Source organism: Halichoerus grypus, chromosome 7 (genome assembly GCF_964656455.1).
Source record: "Halichoerus grypus chromosome 7, mHalGry1.hap1.1, whole genome shotgun sequence".
In the NCBI taxonomy this organism is placed as follows: Eukaryota; Metazoa; Chordata; class Mammalia; order Carnivora; family Phocidae; genus Halichoerus; species Halichoerus grypus.
In genome coordinates this window covers 58,437,691-58,453,447 of record NC_135718.1, presented here as the reverse complement: position 1 = coordinate 58,453,447, position 15,757 = coordinate 58,437,691, and the positions used below count along the sequence as shown (strand labels likewise).

General features: G+C 37.5%; 1 protein-coding gene across 3 annotated transcripts in view; it reads right to left on the bottom strand.

Annotated features, from left to right (window-relative positions):
- The window catches only part of CTNNA3 (catenin alpha 3), a 1,800,030-nt gene that overhangs the window by 451,370 nt on the left and 1,332,903 nt on the right, over nucleotides 1–15,757 (bottom strand). For all 3 annotated transcript variants that reach the window (XM_078077659.1, XM_078077660.1, XM_078077661.1), the window contains one exon: nucleotides 5,585–5,785. In XM_078077659.1, coding sequence (XP_077933785.1) covers nucleotides 5,585–5,785 — 201 coding nt within the window. The remainder of the gene's footprint in view (nucleotides 1–5,584; nucleotides 5,786–15,757) is intronic.

The following is a 15,757-nucleotide window of genomic DNA, read 5'->3' as shown; positions in this document are numbered from 1 at the left end:
TCTCACTCTGGACAGTAATTAATCACTTCCCTGACCTTTCCTCTGCCCCAGCCTTTGACATAGTCCACTATTTTTGAGTTTTGTTTTTTGCTTTTCCTGAACTGGGATGATAACTTGTTCTCTTGCTTAACCGTATTAGAATGTATCACAGTACAATATTGTAGTGAATTTTAAGTTTTAAGCTGGTAAAAGTACTTGGGCACCTCCACTATGGGTAAAATGCTACTGGGAAATATAAAAATAATAAAGTATGGTGTCTGCCTTTAAGGATGTTATAATCTAGTTGGGGAAATTTGTATGTAAATGACTGTGACACAAGGAAAAGTGAAATAAGCATTAACTAAAAAACAAGCTCATCCATGGTAACACAGATAATAGAGCAATTATTTCTACCTGAAGAGGACTCAGAAGCTCCTATGCAAAGGTGGTGGCATTTGAGAAAGTGTTGGAAAATAACTATAATTTTAGAGGGGCAGTAGAGAAGAAAAGACTTTTCACTGCTGGAATAGAATTAGTACAGGCATATAGACACAATGCAAGAGTTGTTTTGCTGTTTTGTTTTGTTTTAATCTAGCACACGCAAGACATAATGGTAGGTCTGGAAGAGATGCAAAGAGAAACAAATAAACACAAGACATACAAGTTTTCTTTCCTTTTATAACTTACATTCTATTTGAAGGAAAAGTCATTTCCATGTAAGTATATCTGAAGAGTTCATCAACAGCATATAGTTGTCTGGAATGATTCAACTGAGTGGCAAGTCCTTTAAAATCTACAGTACATGAAGTCAGAAAGAATTCACTATTGCCAGAGGGAGTAAAGAAAGGTTCCTAGAAGACATGGGATGTAAGCTATTTCTTGAAAGATGGATAAAATGTGAAAATAAAATGTGAAACTACCAACTTAGATGAGTAGAAAGTGCCTTTGGCTCACAATAGGAAAACACACACACACACACACACACACACACACACACAGGAATGCATGTTTAGGTGAACTCAAATGCCTACAAAGTTCAGATAGATAAATTGAGTAAAGCAGTCTAAGTATATAATGAAAGGGAGTGTAGGAGAGTATGGCCCAGGCTCAAAGAAAAGGAAAACATCACTAAGCTCCAGGCAAACTCTGCCCTAGTATTGCCAGACTTTCCCATTTATCAGGATATGCCAATAATCTGTGGTAAATATATGTGTGTATGTGTGTGTGTGTGTATGTGTGTGTGTGTGTGTGTGTGTATGTATAACATTAGAAACTAATTCTTAAAACAAAATTATGTTGGTCAAAACTCTACTGGACACATAAAAATTCTTTTGTGTCATATTGAGTCATATCTAGTACATGGACCATGAATTTTCAACCTCTGCTGGATTGTGGAGTGTAAAAACTACAAAAATTAAAACCTTTGTATTTTATCCTATAATTATTTAAGGTTATAGACCAGAGATGCAACATAAGAAAAGTAAGTAAACATGTTTTAATCTGGCTACAAAATGTAGGATATTTTTATGTGAAAAATATTAAATGAAAGGGACTTGATAGGAGTTGCTGCTATTAAAATTTTTAAAATAATTTTTAGATAAAATTCATTTTAAAAGTCTATTGTGTAAATTGGTCACAAGAAAAATTTACAAGAAAATTTTGGAAATATTTGTTGGCTGGAGATTATTTTCAACTATCTCATGTGTCTTTAAAAAGAAAAATTGCAACCATATGACTCTTCTCCATTCTATTAGGGGGATGATTCTGAGTCCAAGTTTTCCAGTTTGGGCCTGATGAAGTACTTGATAAATGACATTTTACTTGCCTTTACTACAAGTTGCCAGCAGTGGATGCCACCAGGATGTCTCGGTCAGGTTCATATATGTGCCTGCTCTGTTTGGTCTATGAGACTGGCTGACACTGAAACCAGGAGGAGTTTGGTGGTTTGCAACAGATGCTTTGGGGCCTGCTAATTTCTGAATTTGGTAAGAGTCCATAAATCAGATACAAAAAATACTGTTATGAGTCCCCTCTTTGTTTAGGTTTCTCCCCAGCCTCGTATGAAAGAACTGAAGTTGGTGTTAAGAATATAACTTCTGGGGCGCCTGGGTGGCTCAGTCGTTAATCGTCTGCCTTCAGCTCAGGTCATGATCCCAGGGTCCTGGGATCGAGCCCCGCATTGGGCTCCCTGCTCCGCGGGAAGCCTGCTTCTCCCTCTTCCATTCCCCCTGCTTGTGTTCCCTCTCTCGCTGTGCCTCTCTGTCAAATAAATAAAATCTTAAAAAAAAAAAAAAAAATATAACTTCTAAGCCTTCACATTAAAATTGAGAAAGTTTGCTACTTAACAGAAAAAAAAGCTAATATAGTTCCTCTCCCCTATCAGGAATTCCTGACAGATGAAGAAGCTTCGTAACAGGGAAAAACTGGGCAGATTAAAGAATATCACATGGAGATTACAAAATCATGCCTCTGTTGAGTGAAATGCAGCATTCCAGATGTTGCCTACATTTCACTTAAAACCAACTGCTAAGGTTTATGAACAATGCAAATTCCTAAAATGTAACAGGGCAGCTCTGCTTCCTAATGCTGAGAAAACACTCAGAAGATCATCAAATCTTGAAAATGTGCTAATGAGCCACAAAGTCTGATTAAAATCAAAGGTGCAGTGTTCCAAAAACACTCTGTGATTTAGATAAGCATGGCTTAGGTTTCATCATTGATTACAGTACTTTAAGGCAAATTTTGCAGTGTTAAGGAAGTCTCAGTAATAAAAACAATTCACAATAGCTCCTTATTAAGTTATTTTCAGGAAGCAGGGTCAAGACCTGAGAACTATATAAGAGAAAAGAAAAACAGGCCACATAGATAGACCATTCACTTGATAAAATGTGAACTATTAAGGCTTCATGACACAAAACATGACATTTCCAATTACTTAATTTGATGATTATTTATAAATAATAAGTCCAAGTTACGAGCAGATCTGAACAAAGATGAACGTCTTCTGTTATTTAATTATGGAGGATAGAATAGTTGGAAGTATTTTTCATAGACAATATCTCTACGGGAGGGAAAATGCTCACGTATTTCAACTTTGGTTAAGATCAAACTGATCTAATTAGCACTTTCATCTAATTTATTGCTCAGAATTCCCTTTAGTGAGATATGCTTTTGATAAATTTCAAGAAAAACTGGAGAAAAGTTTGGAATTAGACATATAATAGAAAAATGAGAATCCTTCCCCAAAGATAAACCAAAAAATTATCTGAAAAACTAAAATGACAAAATTGGAAAGTCATAAATTATAGTTACATTAATAATGAGACTTACAGAACAACCCAGAATCATTCTGTATTTATTATATTGGGGCCTAGGACATAATTTACCTGGAGAATTTTAATTAAAGTTACATACAACTAATTAGAGGAAAAAGGACTTCTCTATCTTCTGAATGAGTGGATTTTGTAGCCATATTGGTTATTTATTGTGTAAGGTCATTATAAATCATAAAGCTATTGACAAATTTGTAATTAAATGTGTAAATAACTTTGCTTAATTTTTATTTTCTTATTTCAGATTCTAAGAATTGATTGTGAACAGGGTTCCCACAACACACTTTACATCCTGGACAGTTTAGAATTTCATTTCCACCACTTTGCTCATAGCAGATATAAACTCTATGCTATGGAAACTAAAGCTGTAAACTTGGTAGACATTGTGACCACAATAGTGTGTTCACAATACACTGCTAATATGATTAAAAAACTGAGACAGTGGCAAGATACATGTAAAATCCTGGTAGACTAGATCTATTCAGTTCCCTGCAGGAAATTTTTATTTGGCTAAAAATAGAACCCCTGATGCATTCTTCTTTTACTTACAATTCCATTCTCAGAAAGTAGAAAAAAAAAAATCAGATAACTCTGTACTTGATTTGACCAATAAGGAAAGACCAGTCAAATTTAGTTTGTGGAAGAGATGCAGAACTCCCATAACACAATCGTCTCCATTAAGTAAATACATCGCATTACCTCATTATGTGGTATGTGTGGTACGTGCCACATGAGATCTACCATGTGCCTTATTTGTTTTGTTTTTTTTTTTAAAGATTTATTTATTTATTTGAGAGAGCAAGAATGAGAGAGAGAAAGAGTACATGAGAGGGGGGAGGGTTAGAGGGAGAAGCAGGCTCCTCGCCAAGCAGGGAGCCCGATGCGGGACTCGATCCAGGGACTCCAGGATCATGACCTGAGCTGAAGGCAGTTGCTTAACCAACTGAGCCACCCAGGTGCCCCCCACGTGCCTTATTTGTAACATCAGTGGCTTTTGAGTTGTAGAAATATAACATCAAGAGTTGCAGATGCACTTCCTCCATCTTTCCTTAGCCTATCTTCAATGTTTCACTATTTTAGAAATATTTTTAAAGAGATCATGAGAAAACTATATGCCAAGATTCATCAATGATTTTCTATATCAAGATGTTAGGAAAATCGCAACATTAATCATTAATTCTCTACAAACCTTGCTCAGCTTACCTTGCAGTATACATCTTCAGGACTAGTCCCTAGTGAAGGTTTATTTGACTGTTGATATGTTTCTCCTGGTCATTTAGTTTTAAGTAGCAGCCCTCTCCTGTCCCCTCAAAATCACCCATCCCCATTCCTTCTACCACTTTCACTAAAGAATGTGCATATTGTCCAAATTTGATATGCCCTATCCATAACCTAAGGAACAATTCCCTAGGTAGAATCAATGACTTAAGTATGGAATTTCTAATATTTTAGTAATGACGGGTGCGCCATCACCCTAGTATTAAGAGGTAATTACTAAAAAAACTTCATCCTGGGGATTTCACAGAGCACAAAGGGTTTTCACAGGAAAAGGTTCTGCCATGATGACTTCTAAAAATAATTGATTGCCTTCCTTCAAATTATATCCATTTTGTTCTAAATCCATTGAATTCAAATGCTTCTGTAAGTTTCATAGAGAAATGTCAATAGCGTTAAAGATAAGAATGCATTTTAACGAGTGATTCAAAATGAGCATTTACTGGCTGATTTAGAAACTATTAACCTGGGTGCTGCAACCAAAACAATGATTCCATATTTCTTAAGTAATCAAAGAAGATTATGTAAAAGAACAAAATGCTCTTTTGCAAACAGACTGTGGAAGAAGGCACAGAGCATTTCTCTGGAAACGCAGGATAAGTTTGCTGTTTAAGAAACGTAAACAAAAACCTGGGGGTACCAATGATGCAGCTAAAAGAGAATTTGGAAACGATTACATACTTATCACATCTGGCCTAATTATATACCTAACACTTACGGTGTTAATAAACATTCATAAATGGCTAAGGCCTGTGGGTAATTTATATAATGCATATATTTATAAAAGACTTGTTTTTCCCAATGAAAATATTTACTTCTAGAAATAAATTTCAAATCATATAACCACAAGACTCAAGGACCTATCAGATGGGAGAGCAACTCCATTTCAAAACAACCAACACAGGTAGAGATCTGCTTGCCATGTGTATAAATATTTGGTAGCTACATGGAATCAAGTATCAGGAACAGTGCAGCTGTTACTGGGGACTGAGACTTACCTGTACTTGTAAGGAAGTTAACATTTCTCATCACACCTTCAGTGTAAGCTCCTGGCTCATAACTGTCCATTTCACCTGTGACAATGTGAGCAACTCTTGCTGCCCGTCCTCTGATAGCACCTGCAGCACGGTCTAAATTATCAGCATCCTGGTCTCTCAATGCTATGATACACTTGTTGACATCTTCTAGGATATGGCTCTCTGAAAGTAAACAGATCAAATTAGTGTAGCATATTACAATTCATGCTTCTTCTGACTTCAGATGTGGTACTCATTGGGAAAAAAGGACACACTGACAAAGAAACAAGATGATTTTGCTTATATCTCTTCAATAGAAAAAATTGTAAACACAGAATTTTATGTTTTTATCTACATTTTTATAGATTACATGTTATTTTAGATTTTAGTTCCAACTGACTTGTTTTTAGATTTGAGTGACATATAGGTGCAAATTGAGGAACATTTTTAGATTAAAATAAAAATAAAACATAATGATGGAATACTTAATTCTGATTAAAACCTACACTATGCAGATTATAAAACACTTAAAAAATATCAGCTATCCCAAATATATAGAAAAATAAAACTATGGAGTTCCAATTCAACTAATGTTCATTGGTGTGTAATAGAACTTAAGTTATAGTGGAGGCTTCCCCACACCAACAAGCAATTCTCTGGACACCAAATGAGTGTTCTGTGATTCAGTTTCAACACTACCTACCCAGAGATAGCATCAGATCCCACAAGTTAAGGGTTCGGTCCTATAAGACTGCCCTCCACCCCACTTCAGAGCCAGTTGCAGGCCCAGGTTATTACCCATACTTCTGACCCCCTGGCTATAAATCAGCTCCCACAACTTCCTCTTTGGGTTTGATTAATACACTAGAGTGGCTCACAGAATTCAGAGAAACATTTTACTTACTAGATTTAACTTTTATAACTCAGAACAGCCAGATGAAAGAGATGCATAGAGCAAACAACGTGGGAAGGGTGAGGAGCTTCCACGCCTTCTCCAGTTGCACCATTTTCCACACATCTCCAGATAGTCCCAACCTGGCAGCTCTCTAAACCCTGTCCTTTTGGGTTTTTAGGGAGGCTTCATTACATAGTCATGATTTATTAAATCACTGGCCTTCGGCAATTGATTCAACCTCCAGTCCCTCTTCCTCCCTGGATGCCAGAGGATGGGACTGAAAGTTCCAAAGTTCCAACCTTCTAATCACATGGTTGATTATCTTGGCAATCAGCCCCCAAGGGGGTGAGGGGATGGATGATACAAATGTCACTTCATGGGGGGGGCGGAGCAAGATGGTGGAGGAGTAGAAGACCTGGATTTCGTCTGGTCTCGGGAATTCAGCTGGATAGGGATCAAACCATTCTGAACACCTACGAACTCAACAGATCGAAGAAAAGAATAGCAACAACCCTCTGAACAGAAAAGCGACCACTTTCTGGAAGGTAGGACGTGTGGAGAAGTGAATCCCAGGCAATATTCTGGAGGATAGACGGCGGGGGAGGGGCCTCCGTCAGCTGCTTCTGGCAAGTGATAGAGCCGTGGAGCACAAAATCGGAACTTTTAGAAGTCTGCTCCACTGAGGGACATTGCTCCAGTGGCTAAGTGGGGGGTGGAACCCTCGCGGGACTGTGTGGTCGGGGGACCCTTGGGGTCACAGAAAGACCAGGGGTGCCTGAGTGCGGCAGAGCTCCCAGGTATCGGAGCGGGAAAGCCGGCTGCAGAGATGGAGCCGAGGCGTGGGCGCTCAGCTCCGGGTTGCCATAAACTGTGATACGCGGCACAGTAGGGCCACTGCTCCTCCAGCAGGGACCCAACAAGCGGCAAATCCGGGGAGACTCCCCTTCCTCCCCTGGGAAGAGCAGCTCGGGAGCACACCACAGGGATCTGCTGGGTTTGGAGACTCCACACCGAGTCAGGTGCCATAGACAGAAACGCTCGGTCACAGGCCAGGTGAGCAGGGAGTGCGGCCAGAGACCAGGGAGACAGGAGTGATCAACTGCTTTTCTCTGGGGCTCACTGAGGAACAGGGCCCCGAGTTCTTGGCTCCTGTGGGGTGGAGATTGGGAGGCCGCCATTTTCACTCTCATCCTCCAAAGCTGCACGGAAAGCTTGCAGGGAACAAAAGCTCCTGAGAGCAAATCCAAGCAGATTATTTACCCCAGACTAGGCAAGGGTGGGGCAATTCCACCTCCCACAAAGACATTTGGAAACCACGGCAACAGGCCCCTCCCCCAGAAGATCAGCAAGAACAGCCAGCCAAGACCAGGTTTACCAATCAGCGAGAACGGCAGAATGCCAGAGCTAGGGGAATACTGCACATAGAATCCATGGCTTTTTTACCATGATTCTTTAGTCTTTCAAAGTTAATTTTTTTAACTGTCTTTTTTTTATTATTTTTCTTTTTCCCTTTTTCAACCAACATCTTATCAATCCCTTTTAAAAAAAAAAATTTATTTTTCATTTTTAGAGTCATATTCTATCCATTCATAGTAGTTACCCTTACTTTTGGCATATATATATATAAAGTTTTTCTCTCTTTAAAATTTTGAGATACAGTTTCCTGTAACAGATCAAAATATACCCTAAATCTCTAGTGTATGGCTTTGTTCTAGTCTCCCGCCTGATCACATTCTCTCCCTTTTTTTTCTCTCTTTTTTTTAAATCCTCTTTCTTTTTTCAAACAACTTATCTTATCAGTTCCTTTTATAAAATCTTTTATAATTTTCATCTTTACAGTCATATTCCATCCCTTCATTGTATCAACCCTTATTTTTGTACATATATAAGTTTTTCTTTCTTTAAATATTTGGGAGGCACTTTCTTCTAACAAACCAAAATACACCCAAAATCTAGTGTGTGGCACTGATCTATGAACCAGCCTGATCATATTTGATAATATTCTGTTTTTGTTGTTTTGTTCTGTTTTTCTTTGTTTTTATCTTTTTCTTTTTCTTTTTTTTCTTTTTCTTTTTTCTTTCTTTCCCTTTCTTTCCCCCTGGCTTTAGGTCTTTTCTGATTTGTTTAGAGTATATTTTCTGGGGACATTGTTACCCTGTTAGCATTTTGTTCTCTCATTCATCTATTCTCCTCTGGACAAAATGACAAGATGGAAAAAATCACCTCAACAAAAAGAACAAGAGGCAGTACCGACTGCCAGGGACCTACTCAATACGGACATTAGTACAATGTCGGAACTAGAGTTCAGAATCATCACTTTAAAGATACTAGCTGGGCTTGAAGAAACATGGAAGTTATTAGAGAAACCCTTTCTAGAGAAATAAAAGAACTAAAATCTAACCAAGTCAAAATCAAAAAGGCTATTAATGAGGTGCAAGCAAAAATGGGGGCGCTAACTGCTAGGATAAATAAGGCAGAAGAGAGATTCAGTGATATAGAAGACCAAATGATGGAAAATAAAGAAACTGAGAAAAAGAGAGATAAAGAACTACTGGATCACGAGGGCAGAATTCGAGAGATAAGCAATTACATAAGATGAAACAACATTAAAATAATTGGGATCCCAGAAGAAGAAGAAAGAGAGAGAGGGGCAGAAGGTATATTGGAGCAAATTATAGCAGAGAACTTCCCTAATTTGGAGAAGGAAACAGGCATCAAAATCCAGGAGGCACAGAGAACCCCTCTCAAAATCAATAAAAATAGGTCAACACCACGACATCTAATAGTAAAACTCACGAGTCTCAGAGACAAAGAGAAAATCCTGAAAGCAGCTCGGGACAAGAGATCTGTAACCTACAATGGTAGAAACATTAGATTGGCAACAGACCTATCCACAGAGACCTGGCAGGCCAGAAAGGACTGGCAGGACATATTCAGAGCACTAAATGAGAAAAATATGCAGCCAAGAATACTATATCCAGCTAGGCTGTCATTGAAAATAGAAGGAGAGATAAAAACCTTCCAGGACAAACAAAAACTAAAGGAATTTCCAAACACAAAACCAGCCCTACAAGAAATATTGAAAGGGGTCCTCTAAGCAATGAGAGGCTAAAAGTAACATAAACCAGAAAGGAACAGAGACAGTATACAGTAACAGTCACCTGACAGGCAATAGAATGGCACTAAATTCCTATCTTTCAATAGTTACCCTGAATGTTAATGGGCTAAATGCCCCAATCAAAAGATACAGGCTATCAGATTGGATTAAAAAACAAGACCCATCGATATGCTGTCTGCAAGAGACTCATTTTAGACCCAAAGACACCCCCAGATTGAAAGTGAGGGGGTGGAAAACCATTTAGCATGCTAATGGACACCAAAAGAAAGCTAGGGTGGCAATCCTTTTAGCAGACAAATTAGATTTTAAACCAAAGACTATAGTAAGAGATGAGGAAGGACACTATATCCTACTTAAAGGGTCGATCCAACAAGAAGATCTAACAATTGTAATTATCTATGCCCCTAAATGGGAGCAGCCAATTATATAAGGCAATTAATAACAGAAGCGAAGAAACATATCGACAACAATACAATAATAGTGAGGGACTTTTACACCCCCCTCACTGAAATGGACAGATCATCTAAGCAGAAGATCAACAAGGAAATAAAGACTTTAAATGACACACTGGACTAAATGGACTTCACAGACATATTCAGAACATTCCATCCCAAAGCAACGGAATACACATTCTTCTCTAGTGCCCATGGAACATTCTCCAGAATAGATCACATCCTAGGTCACAAATCAGGTCTCAACTGGTACCAAAAGTTTGGGATCATTCCCTGCATATTTTCGGACCCCAATGCTTTGAAACTAGAACTCAATCATAAGAGGAAAGTTGGAAAGAACTCAAATACATGGAGGCTAAAGAGCATCCTACTAAAGAATGAATGGGTCAACCAGGAAATTAAAGAAGAATTTAAAAAATTCATGGAAACCAATGAAAATGAAAACACAACTGTTCAAAATCTTTGGGATGCAGCCAAGGCAGTCCTACGAGGAAAGTATATAGCAATACAAGCCTTTCTCAAGAAACAAGAAAGGTCTCAAATACACAACCTAACCCTACACCTAAAGGAGCTAGAGAAAAAACAGCAAATAAAGCCTCAACCCACCAGGAGAAGAGAAATAATAAAGATCAGAGCAGAAATCAATGAAATAGAAACCAAAAGAACAGTAGAACAGATCAACGAAACTAGGAGCTGGTTCTTTGAAAGAATTAACAAGATTGATAAACCCCTGGCCAGACTTATCAAAAAGAAAAGAGAAATGACCCAAATCAACAAAATCATGAATGAAAGAGGAGAGATCACAACCAACACCAAAGAAATACAAACAATTATAAGAACATATTATGAGCAACTCTATTGGACAGCTACATACAGAAGAATGAAACTGGACCATTTCCTTACACCACACACAAAAATAGACTCAAAATGGTTGAAAGACCTCAGTGTGAGACAGGAGTCCATCAACATCCTAAAGGAGAACACAGGCAGCAACCTCTTCGACCTCAGCCACAGCAACTTCCTCCTAGAAACATCACCAAAAGCAAGGGAAGCAAAGGCAAAAATGAACTATTGGGACTTCATCAAGATAAAAAGCTTTTGCACAGCAAAAGAAACAGTCCACAAAACCAAAAGACAACCGACTGAATGGGAAAAGATATTTGCAAATGACATATCAGATAAAGGGCTAGTATCCAAAATCTATAAAGAACTTATCAAACTCAATACCCAAAGAACAAATGATCCAATCAAGAAATGGGCAGAAGACATGAATGGATATTTTTCCAAAGAAGACATCCAAATGGCCAACAGACACATGAAAAAGTGCTCAACATCGCTCGGCATCAGGGAAATCCCAATCAAAACCTCAATGAGATGCCACCTCACACAAGTCAGAATGGCTAAAATTAACAAGTCAGGAAACGACAGATGTTGGTGAGGATGTGGAGAAAGGGGAACCCTCCTACACTGTTGGTGGGAATGCAAGCTGGCGCAGCCACTCTGGAAAACAGTATGGAGGTTCCTCAAAAAGTTGAAAATAGAGCTACCATACGACCCAGCAATTGCACTACTGGGTATTTACCCCAAAGATACAAATGTAGGGATCCTAAGGGGTATGTGCACCCCAATGTTTCTAGCAGCAATGTCCACAATAGCCAAACTATGGAAAGAGCCAAGATGTCCATCGACAGATGAATGGATAAAGAAGAGGTGGTATATATATACAATGGAATATTATGCAGCCATCAAAAGGAATGAGATCTTGCCATTTGCAATGACGTGGATGGAACTGGAGGGTGTTATGCTGAAATAAGTCAATCAGAGAAAGACATGTATCATATGACCTCACTGATATGAGGAATTTTTAATCTCAGGAAACAAACTGAGGGTTGCTGGAGTGGGGGGGTTGGGAGGAATGGGGTGCCTGGTGATAGACATTGGGGAGGGTATATGCTATGGTGAGCACTCTGAATTGTGCAAGACTGTTGAATCACAGATCTGTAAATAATGCAATATATGTTAAGAAAAAGAAAAAGAAGAAGATAGTAGGAGGGGAGGAATGAACGGGGGGAAATCAGAGGGGGAGATGAACCATGAAAGATGACGGACCTGAAAAACAAACTGAGGGTTCTAGAGGGGAGGGGGTGGGAGGATGGTTTAGCCTGGTGATGGGTATTGAGTAGGGCACGTTCTGCATAGAGCACTGGGTGTTGTGCACAAACAATGAATCATGGAACACTACATCAAAAACTAATGATGTAATGTATGGTGATTAACATAACAATAAAAATTTTAAAAAAAAATGTTGGGATGACTTGGATAGATGGACAGATGGATACCTACACAGTATTGCAACTTGTCAATTCAATACTATTAGATTGCTTAGTTACAGTCTATTGGTGTTCCATACCTCTCTTAGGATTTTCCATCACAAATCTTTTATAATAATAAATCCACATCTTATATTTGAGCAGCCTGATGCTTTCAACCCTCGAGTATTACTTTGCATTTATGTGTACTGAATTTATTTTATTTCTGGCCACCCCTTCAACTTATCTATACCATCTTTACTCTAAACTTGTCTCTCCTCCTTAACAAGCTTGGAATGGTCTATAAATGTAATCAGTTCCCTATTATCTACTTCTTTGATTAAAGTATTGGACACTGACTACAAAAGAATAATTATTTTCTAGGTGATTTTAAATGAAATTATTAGGATTTTTATTTACATTTCCTTGGCTACTGATAATGGAACATATTTTTATATGATTATTGGCTATACATATTTTCTTTTATGTATAATACTTGTCCATGTGTCTTACCCATTTTTCTATTCTATTGTTACGGATTTGTATGAGTTCTTTACACATTCTGTAAATTAATTCTTCATCAATTATGTGAATTGCAAATATTTCCAAGTTTGTAACTTGTCTTTTTACTTTAAGGTGTCTTGATAAATAAAAGTTCTTAATTTTAATATAGTTAAAAAAAACCCACAAATGTCACTTCATTAACATAACAGCACTTTTATCATTCTCATCATTTGGAAAATTCCAAAAGTTATGAGTTCTGTACCAGAAATGGGACAAACACCAAATATATATTTCTTACTATAGATCACAGTATTACATCTGCCAATCTCCTTTGGTCTGCTTGATCAACTCCTACTATTATTTCAAAACACTAGTCAAATGTTCCTTCCTGAGGAAATTCATGCTGACCTAGAGCAAGACAAATTTGGTTCCATGTTGTTTGGGATTCCCATTAAATGGCTTGTATGTTTTCATTACAGCTTCTTCCCATATTTTAAGGATGTACTAATCAAACTGTCTCTCTAGTAGACTGTGAAATATATAAGAGTGTAAGAATTTTACTTTATGGCTTGAGGTATCATATCTAGTCCCTAGTACAATATATGGCACCTGTTAAACCAACAAGAATGTTTGTTGAATGAATGAGGTCCTCTGGTAACACACCTGGGACCAGTAAATTATTTTGTCTAAATTTTAAATCATGGGTTATGAACATAGGTAGACACATATCTGTGCACCTAAATTTAATCAATTTAACCCATCTCAAGGACAATCAGGTCATTTGCATGAAAAGGATTAAACAATGAAAACCTTCATTATAAATTCACTAGAGTTTTAACCTAATTTGTAGCATTCAGTTATGAATGTGCCATTAAGGCCTATAATAAATCCAAGCACAGTCCCATCTCAATAGAAAGTGCACGTAGGGGCGCCTGGGTGGCTCAGTCGTTAAGCGTCTGCCTTCTGCTCAGGTCATGATCTCAGGGTCCTGGGATCGAGCCCCACGTTGGGTTCCCTGCTCAGTGGGAAGCCTGCTTCTCCCTCTCCCACTCCTCCTGCTTGTGTTCCCTCTCTCGCTATATCTCTCTCTGCCAAATAAATAAATAAAATCTTAAACAAAAAAAGTGCATGTGTATCATCACCATCATATTTCCCCTAGAACTGAAAGTACAAGTTTCAATGTGGAAGGTATAAAATCATCAGTTTTTTTTTTTAAGTCCACAGATGTGCACTTTAACGACACAGTAAGAAGCTGTTATTGTTCAAATATATTGGCAAGTTTTTTTAAAACTAATACACACACACATATAATAAGTGTTTAATCTGTATTCACTAAAGGTGGTTAATTTGAGATTACAGAGCTGTTTTGTCTCAGTCCTATAAAAGTGAAAAAATATTTAGGGAAAAACAGTGTTTATTCTTTTTTTTTTTTTTAAAGATTTTATTTATTTATTTGAGAGAGAGAATGAGATAGAGCATGAGGGGGGGAGGGTCAGAGGGAGAAGCAGACTCCCTGCTGAGCAGGGAGCCCAATGCGGGACCCGATCCCGGGACTCCAGGATCATGACCTGAGCCGAAGGCAGTCGCTTAACCAACTGAGCCACCCAGGCGCCCCAACAGTGTTTATTCTTGAAAGTATAATTACCTAATAATCTGTAATTTCTGTTTAATTAAATCATAGCTGCCACAAACTATTTTTTTTCCTAGTACATTTTGCACAGGAAATAATATATATACAAAGAATATTCACTAAGAGTGAATTGAATGTTCACCTCTTCTGTAGAACAATGATATACACGGTCACCAATTTATTTTATTATTTAAAGCAGAGATTAAAAATATAGTAAGGGTTTTTCTGATTCTTTTTTGCTGGTCTTATTAAAGTTGTATGGTTATTGCTTTAGATTGAGCCGCATAATAAGAAGCCATAGTATCAATCGCATTGAAGAATTATAGAGGGGAGGTCAGATACGGAAATAAAAGTCCTACATGAACTTATACAATATGTAAAAAAAATAAGTGAAATAAGTGAAGAGAAAAGAAACATATAACCAGACTTTATCCAAAGCAGTTATTTGAGAATGTTGGAGATGATGACTAAATGATCTTTTGAATTACTAAGATTAAATATAGCACAAAAGCATTAGGAAAGGTTTGCAAAATTTCCATTATTGTGACACTTTCCCATTACCCTGAATGTTTTACAAGATGCCAGAAATTGTTTGCATGAAATTCTAAACATAGAACGCCAGAAAAAGAAAATAATGTTGGGCACCTCCCACATATGCACAATAACTAAACATTAAACTCATTTCTTAAAAACAATTATTTCTTTGCTATTCCTATTTCAGGTGAATTTAAGTAGCTAGAAAGGCCTTCAGGATAGCTTGAGTTTTTATGTCTAACTATAGAACCTTAAGCCTCTAGGACAGACATTAAACACCAAATACCTTGTGTAAAACTTCTTACTGATGTATCTCTAAAGTTTTTGCTAATGAAATAGGTTTACTTGTTAGACATAGCAGAGCTCATTAGGAGCTCTACCTCCATTTTATTTATTTATTTTTTAACTGTAGATGCACTTGAACTCAACAATTACCTCATTTTTAAAATGAGATTTAAGAGAAAGAAAATGTTATTATAGAACAAGTACATTCAGAATATTATATTTTTGTTGAATTGATTGAAGATTTGTCTTCATTTCAGAATGCCAGTTTAACATTTGGGGTGAGTAGTGGAATGTCCTGGTGTTAACAGCAAATCCTGAAGCACATTATTTTTAGAGCAGAGAATTGCTGAAGTACTAGCAATTTCTATCAATCATTTTACAGCTATCCAGAGAGGCAAAGGGTGACTTCTATTATGTTGGAAAACAGT